Source organism: Mus caroli, unplaced genomic scaffold (assembly GCF_978045245.1).
Source record: "Mus caroli unplaced genomic scaffold, Mus_caroli_1 scaffold_39, whole genome shotgun sequence".
In the NCBI taxonomy this organism is placed as follows: Eukaryota; Metazoa; Chordata; class Mammalia; order Rodentia; family Muridae; genus Mus; species Mus caroli.
This window is the reverse complement of record NW_028227294.1, coordinates 855,196-873,711: the sequence shown is the minus strand read 5'-3', so window position 1 is coordinate 873,711 and position 18,516 is coordinate 855,196. Positions and strand designations below refer to the sequence as shown.

Below are 18,516 nucleotides of genomic sequence, written 5' to 3'. Positions count from 1 at the left end.
TAAATTAGAGTAATCTTGTTTTCTTTTAAAATCTAGAAATCTTGTTTTCTTTTAAAATCTAGAAAATGATGATTCTAAAACTGGTTCCACTAGCTAAAAGCAGTGGCTGGCACTCTTTCTAGGGATCCTTTATGTAGTGTTCCTTTATATCTCCAAGGCCAACAGCAGATGGCTGAGTCCCTCCTGGGCTGTACTTCTCTGATCTATTCTCACCTGCTATGCTGCTTTCTTTCACGAAGAGAGCACATGATAACACTGAACTCATCCCACCTTTAGTCAGCACAAATAGCCTATTTTTTTTCCTCTATGGCCCAGTTGCTCATGATTTTGAGACATAATCATACATCTTGTATTGACAAAAAGAATGACACTGATTTTTAGTATATAATGAAGCATATTTTGCATGACTTCTTTTCAGGAGGCAGGAAATTCAAGATGAAGACGCCATCAGTAGATGAGGAAATTCTCGTTGGATGTTCCCATCACAGAAGGGATCCAATGGGCTAGTAACAGAGAAACAAACTCCCTGTCATAATTAAACCTTTTCTATGACAGCATTATTCATTGATTTTTATTTGTAGGTCCTATCCCTCCTGACCCAGTCCAATTTTTCCAAATATATTAAAACCTGAGGATTAGTCTACAGAAAATTACATTTGCGGAAACACATTGAAGCATTATATGAAGGTGGATATTTGAAAATCTATAGTAGTGTGGGGGCATTATTCTTTCTACCTCATGTACAATTAAAATCACTAGCTACTTTCTTCCCTGTGAAAGCATGGCAGCCCACTGAGTGACTTTTTTTTGATGCATATTGATATACAAAACTTAATCACTTTGGCATATCCTGTCACCCATATCCAGCTCAAAATGCAACATCCACATGAGAGTAGAAACATATAAATAAATTTAATAGTATCTTGAAGCTAAAATTCCCAATTTAATCAAACCATCATTTAGAATCAGCTACTTAATACCAATGTGCTTTAAATGTACAAGTCACTGGGCTTTGTTGTGACTCTTTTCACAGGTCAATAGGGACCTTTAACCATCTTCATCCTTTCCACTCTCCTCCATTTCTATCTTCTCAGAACCCCCTGCTGATGCCCTTACTCTTCCAAAATATCTCCTTTTATTTAATGTGCCTTATTAAAATTATAATTTGACAATTGTCATTTTGATTTTATCTTGTCTCACCTAACACAATTTGAGGAGAAATACCTCTCTCCTTCTCTCTCTCTCTCTCTCTCTCTCTCTCTCTCTCTCTCTCTCTCTCTCTCTCTCATTTTTAAGAAATTCATCCAGTGGGGCTGGCATCTATATTTCCTCCATAGCTTGTCTATTTCACACAGTATAACAATCAACATTGATGATATGGATGGAAGAATCTAACCCACTATGTAGTTAGGGCATCCCCTATGAAGAGGATGTAATGTGTGGAGGGGACTGAAAAATATTTTTTAAGCACTTAAGATCAATGTGGCATGAACAATTAAATTGCCCTCTAATTTCTAAGTAAATTCCATACTTACCTATGTCCAGAATTCTGTCTACCCATATTTCAAAAGTAAAATTACATTATCTATTTCTTCCTGTTTTACTGCATTTAATCTACGAATTACCTTGTAACCAGAAATGCTGGTAAATTTTAAAGACCTTTAAAATGTGACTCTTAGATATCGGGTTTCTTTTAAGTTTATCTCAAATTTGTAAGCAGACCCAAGGTCTATGATTTCCTTGCACTTTACAAAGAATCTATAATTCATGATTGCTATTGGCTTCAATACAATGTATTCAATCCTATTAAATTCCAGCTTTGTTTGAATAAAAATTGTCCTCCTCTAACAGTGGGTTTTCATAAAGTGAATATTGTGCTATCCAGTGTGTTGCCTCAAGAGTCTGGCAACATTTCTGATTCTAAGAACAGCTTAAAGATAACCAAGGGAAAGATTGGTACAGGAAAAATAACCACCAAGTATGTTGGTATGCCAGACACCGAAGACATTCACAGAAGGAAAATAAAAACAAAAAGTAAACAAACAAAAAAACTAAAACATACAAACAAACAAGAAAATCAAATACACAATAAAAATGGTGCAAGAATGAATCTACTGGGGCAGCATGTGAATCAGGTAATCAGGCCATTTTATATTCATTATTCATTTATTCATTATTATTTATTCATTTGTTCATTTGTTCATTTGTTCATTTGTTCATTTGTTCATTTATTCATTTATTCATTTATTCATTTATTCATTTGTTATTCATTATTTATTCACTAATTTGCATATTCGCTTATTGGTTTATTCGTTTATTTATTCGTTATTTATTCGTTATTTATTCGTTTATTCGTTTATTCATTTTTTATTCATTCATTCATTCATTTATTCATTCATTTATTTATTTATTTATTTATTTATTTATTTATTTATTTATTTATTTATTTATTTTGGATTTCTAGGAGGCCATATGAAAATATAAATTCGAGATGCTCAATGTTTCTGAGTGTAACTCCAGAAGGAACCAGCCTGATAGGGGTTCTATGATGTAAGCTGAGATAGGGTGATGTCACAGAGAACTGGTCAGAGTTTGCACATATATTCCACTTGGAGACACTAGAATTCCTTGAAGTTGTGTTCAGTATCTTCACAGTGGTGAGTGAAAGCCAGGTCAGCTCCTAACCCACAAAGTCGTTCCAGAGGCTTTTGGTACCTGGCCTGTTTCAGAAGACAGAATCTTGAACACTAGGATATTTTTGTGGAGTATGCACCTTTATGGAGTAACTTGGACTCTCATAGCTCCTTAAGGCTATATGTTTTCCCTCCTTCAGTGAGTAACTGCACATTCTAATTTCTCTCATGTTTGGGATCTAGGGGTATGGATGGTCTACATTATTTGATCTCATGAGTTTATTAACCTTGCTAACAATATCTCGTTCACAAATCCACTAATATGCCAAAACTTCCATTGTCCATGTGCATTTTTGAAGATATTAGTTCTAAATTGCTAATATGGCAAGGACTTGTTGTCCCAGTAAATGTTTTGATTACATGATGAAACAGATTTTTGATAGTATTTAGATATTATATTTAGCATTAAAACTTTTCCTTTAAAAACAATAACGACTATTTACTTGAAAAATTGAAATATATAGAATTCACATTGATGGTTTGTTATGTTGCTGCTGAGAATGTTTTAGCCCTTTTTACTACCCTTTCCTTAGTAATCATGCACACACCCTGTTTCTACTCTTAATCAAACAAGCAAACACAATATCAAACTAAATATCCAACCAACCAAACAAGAAAATTCTGTGTTACTAAGATGAGTGCTGTCTTTATTCTCAACTTTGCATGCCTCCTCGCATATTATTGGCAAAGGCCAACTCACTTCACTTATCCCTCCTGTAAGCCCCTGGCCAAGATACATTTTAGATGGCTGGGCAAGCCATCTTTTGTAAAATTTCTCTTAATAATTAGGTATAATTCTATCCTCTTGGGATTGTTTCCCTGAATTTAATTTCTGACATAGAATAGATCCCTGTAAATAGAAGGTAGACTGAGGGAGAAAAATCACTGAATATTTAGAAATAAAACCAAGTAATGCTGAGGCAGAAGGATTTCAAGTTCAAAGTCACCTTGTTAAAGGGTAGCCTATGTAACTTAATAAGTCTCTGTCTCAAAATAAGGGTAAAAACAGAGCCAGAATAAAGACCAAGGAATACAACTTGTGAGTTCTAATTAGGAAACTATAAGCTTGTCAAACTGTGTTGTCATAAGGTAAAGGGGAAATTCCTGGATTAACTAACAATAGAATTCACAAAAGTAAAAGTCGTTTGCAATAGTGATTGTGTTTCACATCATGAGAATGTGTACATTTGGGACATGCAACAAACATAAAAATATATTTTTCAGAAAGTATTCAGAAGCAATTTGTTTCTATTCACTGAAATTAACTAGTTGAATGGACTGTATGAGTACCTCTAACCCAAATACAGCAACACAGAATTCAAGATAAGGGGGCAGTAATAAATGTCTCTTCCCTCTCTGCAGCAAAACACATGTAAAGGTCAAAAGAATAACCCAATTCAAAACAGCAGTCACTCAAAAATAAATGTTTTCAATGTTTATTTTCCAGCAAACTAACTTCAGCAAGTTAGTTTCAAGCCTTTGTCTTTTTATTGTAGGTCCAATGGTTAAAGGTGATAGAAAATGTATTGATACTTCAAAAGTTGCTGCAAATAGTGGCAATGTCCAATCAATCAGTAGTTGGGCCATTTCATATAAGTTACTGAATGTTTTATTGTTGGACAGAATGGTCCTCGGATAGAGGATTTGTAGTTAGGCTTCAAAAGGCTGAATAAATTCTCTGGTAACCATTCCCAGGGAGTGTTGACAAGCTTATTTGCACATTGTAATTAGGTGCAGGCAGATCTTGCATCATAAGCCGCATAACTGTAGAGGGAGAAATGATCACCATCAGGGCCGTGAAAAGCTGGCAGTGTATTCCAGACATTCAGGAAATTGCCATATACTTGAGAAAAATTAACTCCTCCAGTACTTCCACCACTTCCAGCTGCCCCACAAAAGTTTCCATTTGCTCCGAAGTTATGTAGATTTGGTCCAAAACTGTTTTGGGTTGCTCCCACCGAATACTGACTTGACCCAAAGGCACTTGGGTTTGCCCCAAGAACATACTGGCTTATCCTGAAAACATGTGGGTTTGTCGCCAAAACATTTTGGTTTGTCCAGATATTGTATGGATTTGCCACAAGAGCATAGCAGTTTGTCCTGCAGGTATCTGAGTTGGTACCCAAACTATACTGGCCTGCCCCAAAAGCATTTGGACTTGTTCCAGAAGCATATTGGCCTATCCCATAAGCATCTGAGTATGTTCCGAAAGGATACTGGTTTGTCCAGAAAGCATTTTGATTTGCCCCCAAAGCATATTGGTTTATCCCGAAAGTATTTGAAAACGCTGCCAAAGCATACTGGCTCACTCCTAAGGAATTTGCGTATGTTCCCAAAGTGTATTGGCTTATTCTTAAGGTGTTTGGAAGAGTATACTGGCTTGCCAAGAAGGTATTTGGGTTTGCCTCCAGAGCACAATGGCTTACCCATACAGTATTTGAGCTTGACCTCAAAGTATTACTGCTTGCCATGAAAGCAGTTGAATTTGTCACAAAAACATTAGAGTTCGACTGGAAAGCATTGGGGGTATCCCTGAAACCACGGACAGTTGCCAAAGGTACATCCGAGTTTGCTCTAGAAGTATATGAGTCAGCTCTGTGGGCATCTTGGTTGGCTTCTTGAGCATCGGGGTTAGCCATAGTGTGGAAGCTTGGGCTGCCTCCTCCTCTCCAATTGTTTTCTAACTCCACAGCTGGAACTGATTTTCTTGTACTATCTTTAGCTATAGTCTTTCTTTTACTCAACTGTCTAGCTGTATATTCTTTAGGGTATGCCATTTTAACTTCACAACGACTGGAGCCAATGAAATGGTACCTGGTTTTTAAGACCTTTCTAACGGGGTTTTCATCCCTGTATTTGATAAAGCCGAAAGCTCTTCTTTCCTGAGTGTCGGAACACAGTGGAAGCTCTATAGCCTCTATCTGCTCAAATGTGCCAAAGTAAGCCCTTATTTTTTCTTCAGACATCCGCGGGTTCAGCCCACCCACAAAAATTTTTTATTGGGGAATTGAGATTCCAGGGCTTTAGCCCTTTTAAATTTTATTTTCTTGCCATCAACTTTGTGGTCTTTCACTCGAAGCACCTTCTCTACTGTGGCACTGTCTTTGAAAAGCACGAATCCAAATCCCCTAGACAGACCGGTATTTGGGTCTGTTTTTATAATAAAGTCTATTACTTCACCAAACTTAGACAAGTATTCCAGAAGTACCTGCTTGCTTATTTCTTGGGAAAGTCCCCCGATGAACATCTTACTAGCATCATGTTCGTTCTTGGTGGCATCGATTTTGAACCCTTCCCGAAATTGCTCTCTTTCATTATCCTTTCTCACAGCGAGACTGGCAGTATTCATGGTATATAGGCTGGATGGAGGTGATTTGACTGTTGGATAAACACTGGCCTAGGCACAAATGGCGGGGGCATAGCTGTCCTCAGGCAGTCGGGGAAATTATTGCACAACCGTGACGAAATAGAAACAAGCATTATAACTACAGACAAGGCAGGAGCTGCCTCTCATCCTAAACTGGGGGTGGGGTGGGGGTGGGAAAGGGTGCGGGGGGGCCAGGATAGTGTCTGATTTGTCCCTAAAAGGTGTTGATGCTTGCAATGTAAAAAGCAGGCCTGCCTATAGACTTTCTTTTTGTGTTCATAACACCCCCCAAAAGGAATAGTATGGTAGAAAAGGAAGCCTTTTCGATGTTGATTCTGTCTTTTCATGTTACATCTTTTTGAATTTTGTTAAAAACAATTTATTTATCCTGGACATTTCTTTGAATGTTCAAAAAACTCTTCCCTTCATACTTTAGATGTGCTTCATATTAATCTTCACTATTTGAAATAAGACTGAAATGGGAAAGTAATACAAAGTTGAGACATCCTACAGGAAAAACAGAATGTCTATGGGTTTGTATATTTTACCAAAGGACTCTAAAGGAACATTTTAAAATAAAAGCTTCACTTAGATTTATTTATAACATTTACCCTTTTAATGTAAAATGCATTTACATCGTAGTGATAATATTTAGGTAATGTGCCATCATCTTCTAAGTTCTGTAAACCATTTAAGCAGTCACTCCTCATTTCTGGATGACGCAGTTAATGGTATAATATGTTGGTTTTCTCTTTTATTTCTCATAATACTGTTTTCCAGATGCTGTAATATACAATAATATTTTCTTCTTTATCCATTGTGTGAATGTAGTAAATTTTGTTTTCATATTTTACAATATCACTTACCATTTTGGTTTTTTCCTTTATTCCATATATGAAAACATTCACACACACACACACACACACACACACACACACACACACACACACACACACAGAGGACTTTTTTCTGTCAACCATTTTTGTTTATTTGCTTGTTTGTTTGTTTGTTTCTTTCTTTCTTTTATGTGGACAGTTAAATATATACTCCCCATTTTTCTTTTCTATCGAGAAAGCATTTAATATTGAGATTTTTTTCCCAATATTTAAAACACACAGATCAAATTTTAGATTTGTTTTTTCTTTTCTTTGGGCAATTTCTGTGCTTGTAACTACCCATTAGATATAATGTACTTGTTTGTCTATTATTTCCTCCTTCTAATATTATTCCTATGAAAAGGGAGATTTTATGTCTCCATATTTTTTCCCAAAGTTCATGTATAGAACTATGCTAGAGGAATATTAATGTTTATGGCATCATTACTATGTTAAGAATCATGGCCAACTATCCCTCTCCAAATTGAAGGCTTAAATATTAAGAATAATTTAAATACCAGAAATTAAGCTACATTCTATAAATACCTTCAGGACTCGACAGTTGCAACTTACCACATAATGGTCTTTATGCTTGCCTCTTTGATTCAATGGATGGGACCAGTTCAAAGTTGGAAAATGTTGCTGTGAAGATATAAAATACAGCTTCATGGCATGATAGATGCCCCAGTGGAGGAAAGTTGAGATCAGGGAAGTGGGTGTGGGTGGGTGAGTAGAGGAACACCCTCTTTTGAGCAGGGGGAGAGAGGATGGGATACAGAGTTTCTGAGAGGCGGGAAACCAGGAAAGGAGATAACATTTGAAGTGTAAATAAATAAAATATCCAATAAAAATAAGTAAACATAAAAAATATAGCTTCATAATATGCTGATGAATATGATCAATTTTCTACGGATTTTACTTGCCAAGAAACAGCAATTTTTTTTTAAATATTCACTATTCCACCATCATTTTTCCCTTTGAATCAAAGTGTTATGACCATCCATAGAAGATGTCACTGGAAGCCAGGTAAAACAGTTTTCTATCACTTTTCTTAACATGGACAAATTTCACATATGAAAATTCCGCTTGAGAACTCTCTTAGCTGTCAAAGCCACCATTCCTGTAAGAAGAGGCTTTTGTAATTAACAAAATATTTTTATAGGTGGGTTAGTAAAGGTTCTCTAGGGAAAAAGATCTTCTCTTTCTGTTTACATACCGTTACATGCACACACATACACTCATAGGCAAACACATACACACAGCTTCACACACAACCTAATACACACACAGACACACGAGCACACGTACAAACACACGTTCAAGCACACACACACACATATACTGGAGTGGGTTGATGAAATGACAGGGAAGGAATGCACTTGCTAGCAAAGCAAGAGCAAGAAAGCAAGAATAAGAAGCTTTCTTTTTCCATGTCCTTTTGTAGGCTCCAGCAGAGGAGTGTATTCCTGCCTCAAGATCCAGATTAATAGCATGTTTCTTCTTGACTCAATGGTTCAAACCAAGTCCCTCCCTCCCAAGAAATCCCACAGGTTTGTTCTAAATTTCTTGATTGTAGTTCACTCCAGAGGTTGACAACCAAGAGTAGCCATCACAATAGGTCTTTAGTATATTTATCTAGGCCCTGTGATGTCTGTACTTATATCAGTTAAATTTCTCATGAAATGTGGGTGTTTTATACTGTAGGAATTATCATCTCTTTGAATCAATAGACTATTTCCATACATGGCACCAAGAAAACAATAATGAAAACAGTTTCTTTAAGAATGAATAATATTGTCAATAAAATTGAAGTGTAAGGAAAATAAGTTATTTCACAAGGAAAACTTAATCCTTTAGCAAAAGTTTGCTATATCATACTTTTATTATATTTGGAACCCTGTCTTACTCTAAATTTTTCAGCTTGCTTAACATTGTAGTAGTCCCTTAGATTTTTTTCTTGAGAACCTACAATAATTTTCTATACATCATGTTACCTTACATCTAATACCCATTTCATTCTTACCATCTATCTCACTATCTGGTAGCAGCTGGTCTAATAAAAAAAATGGTGTGAACTCCATATGTATATATTTTTGTATTTTTAGTGACCACGGATTGTTATTATATTTGAGAAGATTAGGAGACATGGCTTTGTTTGAAGAAGTGTCCTATTGAGTGTAGCCTTTGAAGAGTCAAAAGCCCACACCAAGCTCAGTGTCACTTTCTCTGCCTATGGATGAGAATGTAGTTCTTAACTACTACTCTAACATCTGCCAGCATTCTACCATGCTTCCGGAAACTGATCAATTTTAGGGATATTTTTGAATACTTGTGTATTTTTTCTTTTCTTTTCTTTTTTTTTTTTTTCGAATTTTAGGGTTTTTTTTTCAGCATTCTATTTTAAATTTTATTTATTTATTTATTCATTTTACTGGTTTTGAAAAAAAAAGAAAGAAAGAGAGAAAGGGAGAAATGATAGAAAGAAAAAGAAAGAAAGAAAGAAAGAAAGAAAGAAAGAAAGAAAGAAAGAAAGAAAGAAAGAAAGGAAGGAAGGAAGAATGAAAGAAAGGAAGCGGGGCTGGTGAGATGGCTCAGTGGGTAAGAGCACCCGACTGCTCTTCCGAAGGTCCAGAGTTCAAATCCCAGCAACCACATGGTGGCTCACAACCATCTGTACCGAGATCTGGTGCCCTCTTCTGGAGTGTCTGAAGACAGCTACAGTGTACTTACATATAATAAATAAATAAATCATAAAAAAAAGAAAGAAAGGAAGGAAGAAAGAGAGAAAGATAGTGTAAAAGAAAGAAAGAATCAAACTTTAGGGCCATTTTTGGCATCTTTGGTTTTTTTTTTTTTTTTTTTTTTTGAATTTTAGGGTTTTGTTTTGTTTTGTTTTGTTTTATGGTTTGTAGGGTTTTAGAAGAGTGTTTTACAGTTTTTTTTTCCTTTCTAATGTATTTTTAGGGTTTTTTTTCTTTCTGTTTTTATTAAAGGATTTTTTAATGTATTTCAGGGTATTGGGTTTCATTTAGTATTCTGGGAATTTATTTCTTTTAATATTTCAACGTTCTTCTTAGTGGTTGTTATTGTTGTTCTTGAATATTTATTTATATTTGATGATTTTAATTTTGGCATTTCATAGTTTTAGACTTACCAAGCAATGGTGGCCCATGCATTTAACCCACCAATTGAGAGAAAGAGGTAGGTGAAATTTTTATTTCAAGGCCAGCCTTGGCTTCAGAGTGAGCTCCAGGACAGTCAGAGATAGAAAGAGAACCACAGTCTCCAAAACCTCAAAAAAAGACAGAAAGAAAGAAAGAAAGAAAGAAAGAAAGAAAGAAAGAAGGGAGGGAGGGAGGGAGGGAGGGAGGGAGGGAGGGAGGGAGGGAGGAAGAAATGAAGGAAAGAAAAAATAAAGAGATAATGGAAAGAATTTTAGGGACCGTTTTGGCTTCTTGTATATAAATATATATAATTTGAGTTTTTTTATTTTTGTTTTTTAGGGTTTGTAGGGTTTTTATAACAGGGTTTTTTTTTTTTTCAGTCTTCCAGTGTGTTTTTAGTGTTTTTTTTTTCTCATTTTTTTGTTTTTTTCTTTATTCGTTTAGTATTTTAGTGTGTTTTAGGCTATTGGCATTTTATTTAGGCTCCAGGGTTTGGGTGTTTTTTTATTTTTTGATTTTTTTGTGTGTGTGTGTTTTTTGTTTTGTTTTGTTTTAGTTTTTTGGTTTCTTTTTTAGTATTTTAATGATTTGTTTTTGTTTTCATTTTTGTTTTTGTTTTTTGTGTGTATGTGTGTATGTGTGTGTGTTTGTTCTTGAATATTTATTTAAAATTTTAGGGTTTTAATTTTGTTGTTTTATATTTTTAGGTTTGCTAGGCCATGGTGGCCCCTGTCCTTAAACCCAGCAATTGGGATGAACAGGTATGTGGTTTTTGAGTTCAAGGCCATCCTGGTCTACAGGGTGAATCCCAGGACAGCCACAGATACAAAGAGAAGCACAATCTTCAAAAACTCAAAAAAGGAAGCCAGGTATGGTGGTGCATGCCTTTAATCCCTGAAAGAAGGAAAGAAAGAAAGAAAGAAAGAAAGAAAGAAAGAAAGAAAGAAAGAAAGAAAGAAAGAAAGGAAGGAAGGAAAGAATGAAGGAAGGAAGGAAGGAAGGGAGAAAGAAAGAAAGGAAGGGAGAAAGAAAGAAAAAAAGAAAGAAAGAAAGAAAGAAAGAAAGAAAGAAAGAAAGAAAGAAAGAAAGAAAGAAAGAAAGGAAGGAAAGAATGAAGGAAGGAAGGAAGGAAGGGAGAAAGAAAGAAAGGAAGGGAGAAAGAAAGAAAAAAAGAAAGAAAGACAGAAAGACAGAAAGACAGAAAGACAGAAAGACAGAAAAAAGAAAGAATGAAAGAAAGAAAGAAAAAAGAAAGAAGAAAGAAAGAAAGAAAGAAAGAGAAAGAAAAATGGAAAGAAAATAAATGAACTTCAGGGCCATTTTTGGTTTTTTGTTTTTTGTTTTTTTTTTAATTATAGGGTTTTTGTTGTTTTCATGGTGTGTAGAAATTTTATAAGAGACTTTTAGAGTTTTTCTTTTTCTTTTTTTTTTTGTTTTTTGTTTTGTTATGTTTTGTTTTGTTTTGTTTTTCGGCTTCTAATGTATTTTTAGGTTTTTTGTTTGTTTGTTTGTTTGTTTGTTTGTTTGTTTTTTAGGATTTTAGTTCGTTTCCCGTTTTTGAGGTTTTATTTTTGGCTTCAGGTTTTTTTTGTTGTTGTTGTTGTTGTTGTATTTTAATGTTCTTCTTAGTTTTTTCTTTTTGTTGCTCTTCTTCTGGAATTTTATTTTTATATGAGGGTTTTAATTTTGCTGTTTCAAAGTTTTAGGGTTGCCAGGCAATGGTGGCCCATGCCTTTAACATAGCACTTGTGAAAAAGTTGTAGGGGATTTTTGAGTTCAAGGCCAACATTGTCTACAGAGTGAGATCCAGGACAGCCAGAGATGCACAGAGAACCATAGTCTCCAAAACAAAACAAAACAAAACAAAACAAAACAAAACAAAACAAAGAAGGAAGGAAGGAAGGAAGGAAGGAAGGGAGGAAGGAAGGAAGGAAGGAAGGAAGAAAAAAAAGAAGGAGGAAGGAATAAAATAAAAAATGTAAAGTGTTTTAAGGACTTTTTTTTACTTTTTTTGTATTTTTTATTTATTTTTATTTTATTTTATTTTATTTTTAGAATTTTAGTGTTTTCTGTAATGGTTTGTAGGGTTTTATATATGTTCTGTTTTTTTGTTGTTGTTGTTTTTGTTTTTTTGTTTTTTGTTATGTTGTTTTGTTTGTTTGTTTATTTTTTTTCCATTTTTCAGACTTCCAGTGTCCTTTTCCTATTTTTTCTTTTTTTTTAAAGAATTATAGTGTGCTTTAGAGTTGTGGGGTTTTATTTAGGTTTAGATTTTTTTTTAATTATTATTATTTTAATGTTTTTCATCGTTTTTAATTTTTTAATTTATTTGTGTGTGTGTGTATGGGTTCTTGAATATTTATTTAAAAAATTAGGGTTTTAACTTTGGTATTTTATAGTTTTAGGGTTGCCAGGCAATGGAGTTCCATGCCTTCAAACCTAGCACTTGGGATGATCATACCCAGTCTCCCAAAATTGAAAAAAGAAAAAAAGAAAAAAGAAACAAAGTGAGAAAGTGAGAGAGAGAGAGAGAGAGAGAGAGAGAGAGAGAGAGAGAGAGAGGGAGGGAGGGAGGGAGGGAGGGAGGGAGGGAGGGAGGGAGGGAGAGAGAGAGAGGAAGGAAGGAAGGAAGAATGAATAAAATAAAGAATGTATAGAGTTTTAGGGACAATTTTGGCTTCCTTGGCAATTTTTTTCTTTTAATTTTAGCGTTTATTTTTTTTAATGCTTTGTAGGGATTTTTATATGTGTTCTATTTATTTTTTTCAGACTACCAGTGTCTTTTTCGTGCTTTTTCTAGTTTTTTACAGAATCCTAGTGTGCTTTTTAGAGTTTTAGGGTTTTATTTAGGTCCAAGTCTTTATTTTTTTTAATTATTATTTTAATATTGTTCTGAGGTTTTTAATTTTTAAATTTATTTGTGTGTGTATGTTCTTAAATAATCATTTTAAAAATTAGGGTTTTAATTTTGGTGTTTCATAATTTTAGGATTCCTAGGCAATGATGGCCCATGTCTTTAAACCCAGCACTTAGGATGAACAGGTAGGTGATTTCTGAGTTTAAGGCCAGCCAGCTCTACAGAGTGAGTTCCAGGACATCCAGAGACAAAAAGAGAATTACAGTCTAAAAAAAACTCAAACACTCAAAAAAAAAAAAAAAAAAGGCCAGGCAAGGTAGTGCTAGCCTTTAATCCCAAAACAAAAAAACAAATAACAACAACAACCCAAACAAATAAAAAATGAAACAACAACAACAACAACAACAACAACAACAAAAAACCCCAAACAAACAGGAAAAAAAAAGAAAAGAATTTTAATGACATTTTTGATATTGTTAATTTTTTTTTATTAATTTTAGGTTTTTTTCTTTTCTTTTTCTTTTTTTTTCTTTTACTTTTTCAGGGATTGTAGTGTTTTTAGTAGCGTGTTTTTAAAATTTGTTTGTTATTTCCTTTCAAGCTTCTAGTATTTTTTGTTTTTTTTTTTTTGTTTATATATATTTAGTGTGTGTGTGAGTGTGTGTGTGTGTGTGTGTGTGTTTGTGTGTGTGTGTGTGTGTGTGTGTGTGTGTGTTTGTAGCAGTGGTGGCCCATGACTTAAATCCCAGCAACTGGGAGAAACAGTTAGAAGGATTTTTGAGCTTGGTCTACAGAGGGAGTTCTTGATCAGCCAGAGAAACCCAGTCTCTAAAAACTCAAACAACTAAAATCAAGAAACAAGGTCATGTACTCTTTCCAATAGTATTTAATAAAGTGAATAGAACAGCAATGGCATGTGCTGTAAGATCGAGGATTGACAAATGGGACCTCATGAAACTGAAAAGTTTCTGCAAGGCAAAAGACACTGTCAATAAGACATAAAGATCACCAACAGATTGGGAAAGGATCTTTACCTATCTTAAATCAGATAGGGGACTATTATCCAATATATATAAAGAACTCAAGAGGGTGGACTCCAGAAAATCAAAGGACCCCATTAAAAAATGGGGCTCAGAACTAAACAAAGAATTCTCACCTGAGGAACACCGAATGGCTGAGAAACACCTATGTTGAATAGAATTGTAGTTTATTTTTTAAAGGAATTTATTATGAATCTTGCCTAGAGAGCAAGGCAAAAAAAAAAAAATAATAAAAGTGATTCAAATAGAGAAATTTGAAGTCACATAATTTTAGTAATAAATAGCATAACCTGACACAAAAAACCCCTAGAGACCTTCTAGAAAGCTCTTAGATCAGATGTATAAATTCAACAAAATAATAGAATAGTCAGGATATAAAAACTAGTGGACAGCATCATTGGTTGAATTGGAGAAAGACTGAAGGAGGCTGACGTCACAGGCCCCTCCCATGACATGCATTTCCTGCCCTGGGCCTGAGTGACTGAAAAGACTTGGCCTCATGGCCCCGCCCCCTGCAGCTCACTTCTTGCCCCTGGACCTCGCCTCTCTGGCCTCCATCAGAGGCTTCATCAGTGACTTCAGGGCCCTGGGACTCCCCCTGCACCTGCTTGTCATATTTAAATAAAAAATATCCCATGAGTTCCTGAACAGAAGGGATTTTTATTTTTTTATTTTTATTTTATTTTTATGAGAGCCCATTGGGTCAAAGGGGTACATTTTATGACCTCGATCATCACTTTATGAGTCTTCAAATACTATAGCACATTGTTTCACAAAATGGTTTTATAACTTTTGGGGTCTTTTTAGGGTTCTTGAGGTTTTGTTGAATTTTAGGGCAATTTTTAGGGGTTGTACCTCTACCTGCAAAGTACTGGAATTATTCACATCAACATTTCTGGTTTTTTAGACTTAAGATTTTTTCGTGTCTTTTTAGGGTTCTACAGATTTTTTATTATTATTTTAGGTTGTTTAAGGCTTTTTAAAAAACATACCTAAACCACATGATCATCTCGTTAGATGCTGAGAAAGCATTTGACAAAATCCAACACCCATTTATGATAAAAGCTGTTTATCAGGTTTAGTTTCTCTCTGGTGGAATATTTTTTTGCTTCCTTTTGTTTCTTCTTAGATTAGCAGATTAAGATTGTGAAAATGGCTCTTTTGGAAAATCAGAGGTCTTTTGTATTTAAAGAACCCATATAATGGCATAATCTCTCTGTCCCTGTCTCTGTATCTGTCTCTGTCTCTCTGTCTAAGTCTCTGTCTCTCTGTCTCTCTGTGTCTCTCTGTGTCTCTCTGTCTCTCTGTCTATCTCTGTCTTTCTCTCTGTCTTTCTCTGTCTCTCAATCTCTCTGTCTCTCAATCACTCTGTCTCTCTGTCTCTCTCTGCCACTATCTGCCTCTCTCGGTCTCTGTCTGTCTCTGTCTCTGTCTCTGTCTCTGTCTCTGTCTCTGTCTCTGTCTCTGTCTCTGTCTCTGTCTCTGTCTCTGTCTCTGTCTGTCTGTCTGTCTGTCTCTCTCTCTCTCTCTCTCTCTCTCTCTCTCTCTCTCTCTCTCTCTCTCTCTCTCTCTTTCTCTCAGGCTGCCTAAGAATCAATAGTTCTCTATTGCTTAAGTTCTGTGCTCCCTGCCATGATGATTGACCAAAGTTCTGACGCTGTATCCCATCGTCCAAATAAATGCTTTATTTTCTAATAATAGTCTTAAACATGGTGTTACTTCACAGCAATAGAACAGTGACTAAAACAGGGTCAAGCCAATAAACAGTGTTTCCTGTTATCACTTCAAGTTCCTATTTTTGGCTTCCTAGGAGATAGTCTGTAACCTGTAAGCAACTAACTCTTTTATTCCCAAGTTATTATTGATTGTAGTATTCTTTATGGTGAGAAAGAAGCAAACTAGAACAATTACCTGTCATATAGGTACATGAGTACATCTGCCCTTTAAATTAAAATGAAACGTCTATACATTATTGTGTGTGGTTATAGGATAAGTGACAGTGATACTATTGGACATTTTGCATCTGTAAGAATCTGTCCCACTTACAGTTTCTATTGTTGTAAGGATACATCAGGTTCATAGAGGAAACTACATAGAAAAGGTTTTATATAGTTTATACTTCCACATTGCTGTTTATCACCAAAGAAGTTGGGACAGAACCTGAAAGAACACAGAATCATGGAGCCAGGAGCTCATGCATAGGCTATGGAGTGGTGATGCTTATTTACTTGCTCCTGAAATCTTGCTTTCGTAAAGAGCACAGGACTACCAATACAAGGATTTCACCATGCACAATGGACTGGGCAGTCTCCCACCAATTAAGTAAATGCTTGGGAGTTAGATCATATGGAGGCATTTTCTCAACTGAGGCTCCTCCTCTTTAAAGAATTTAGATCTTATCAAGTTGCTATGAAACCAGTGTGGCAGTCTGAATGTAGTTTGCCTATGAGGAGGTGTGGACTTGATGGAGTAGGTGTGTCCTTGATGGAGAAAGCATATCATTCTGGGTCTTTAAAGCTCTGTCCAGTGTGGAAGAGACTCTCCTCCTCCCTGCATGCAAAACAAATCTTTTCTCCGGGCTGCAATTGGATCAAGATGCATAACTCTCAGATTACACTCCACCACGATGCCTGACAAGACACAACCCTGTTTCCTGCCTTGATGATGGTGGATTGAACCTCTGAACATGTAATGAAATGTTGAAAAGCCCTCATGAAATGTTGTCCCTTATGAGAGGCCTTGGTCATGGTGGCTTTTCAAATGAATGAAACCCTAACTAAGACAACCAGCTAGTACAGAAACTCTCCCAGATATCAAAATTAATCAACAATAGAGAGTATTTTCAAGTCATGCAGCATATAAACTTATTCAAGAGAGAAAAACAGCAATGAATGAGTACATGATAAGCCTCCCTCAAAGAGACACTCTTAGAGTGCAGATTTGGCCAAGGCAGACACCCATGAAGCTCAGGGGCTCCTCAGGAGAACTGACCTACCAAGTGGGCAACCTCAAAGCATTTGAAACCCATGACAAACAGCATAGGAAAGATGTCAGCACAAATGCATTGGATACACCTTCTATGTTTTCTGAGAAGGAGGTCACAGACAAGTAAAAGACTGGAATTTCAAGGGCATAGACAGGTTGAAGTAGCACACAGATATGTAGATAGTCATAAGTTTGGTGGAGAGCCAGGTGGAACAGACCAGTGTGGGAGATTTTGATGGTCATCTGGGTCATTCATCACAGATATCCAAAAGATCACAGGATTCATCAGAGGCAAAGAGTGCTCAGGGAAGGAACACAGGATCTATTCAACACCTGAACTTACCTAACAGCATACTCATTTTATTTTCTGAATTACTTATTTGAACTGATCATAAAAAAATCATGGTGTTTATGATGTTTTAGGGAGACTCATGTATATATACTCTTAGATTTGGATTCACTATTTATTCTGGTAAAATGTACTCTAAGAAACACACACACACACACACACACACACACACACACAAACACACCACATCCTTCTGTAATGACTGGCTGGCTATTTGTTAAGAAACAAAAGAAGCCAATGTGAATATGGCACAAGTTTGACTATGTAAATGAACTTTCTATTCTTCGTGAGTCTCCTGCTTCATTTTGTGAGAATTCCTTCTTTGAATTTATTTATCCCTCAGTGTCCTCTCCTCCTTTGTGTGTCCATTGTTCTTTTTAAAGGTCACTATCAATTTGATCTTTCTTACCTTCATCGTGGTTTCTTTTCTGCATGTAAATAATGTATTTCTTAACATAGATATCTTTATGGGATTAGAGAGATGACTCTAAATCCAGAAGACTAGATTTGGTTTCTTGAATTTATATCCAAGGCTCAAAATCACCATTAATGGCAGCTCCAGGGGACCCAACAACTCATATCTCTGTGGTCACCTGCACTCACAAGCACATGTCCTACCCTCACACATATAAGAAAAGATAAAAATATTAAAAAGAGAGACAAGTTTCACTAGACTTCTTTATTCAAATGAAACCTGATACTCTCTAATTGATGAATCTGTTTGGATCATTTTTATGGGTTACTCCTTATATTCCAAGACCAAATTCGTTTTATGTGTCACTCTTTCACCAACTTTGTTCTTCCTCAGACATCATACCAGAGATTCTACTGATGTTATATCCTTCACCCCTACTTAATAAACATCTTTCTTTTGCTGTGATCCCTGCTCCACCACATCCCATCTCCAATTCCAGTCCTCCATACAGAGCAGAGATACTAAGTCCTATTAATTTTACCATGTGTGATATCAGATATATGTAGGGTTCTTCCACCATAGCCCATCTCTTCCACCAAAGTCTTCACTCACAGCATGTCATATCACACGTTTTAAATTTTAGAGCAAAACAAATTTTATTGGCAATCATACTGGGTTTGTCAAAGACACTTAAGTAGACAACACAGGAAAACAAACATTTTTTTCCTATTCTACAAGTTTATGGGCCTGTACTTTTGTGATTTTTTCACC

At 35.6% G+C, this 18,516-nt stretch overlaps 1 protein-coding gene across 1 annotated transcript; it reads right to left on the bottom strand.

Moving 5' to 3' along the window:
- Positions 1-4,182: 4,182 nt before the first annotated feature.
- On the bottom strand, positions 4,183-6,082 carry LOC146999788 (uncharacterized). Its single transcript, XM_085834438.1, is given in 3 exon segments — positions 4,183-4,431; positions 4,433-5,685; positions 5,688-6,082. Coding segments are annotated over 3 exon segments (1,689 nt in total). The 5' UTR covers positions 6,043-6,082; the 3' UTR covers positions 4,183-4,350.
- Between the last annotated feature and the right edge of the window lie 12,434 nt (positions 6,083-18,516).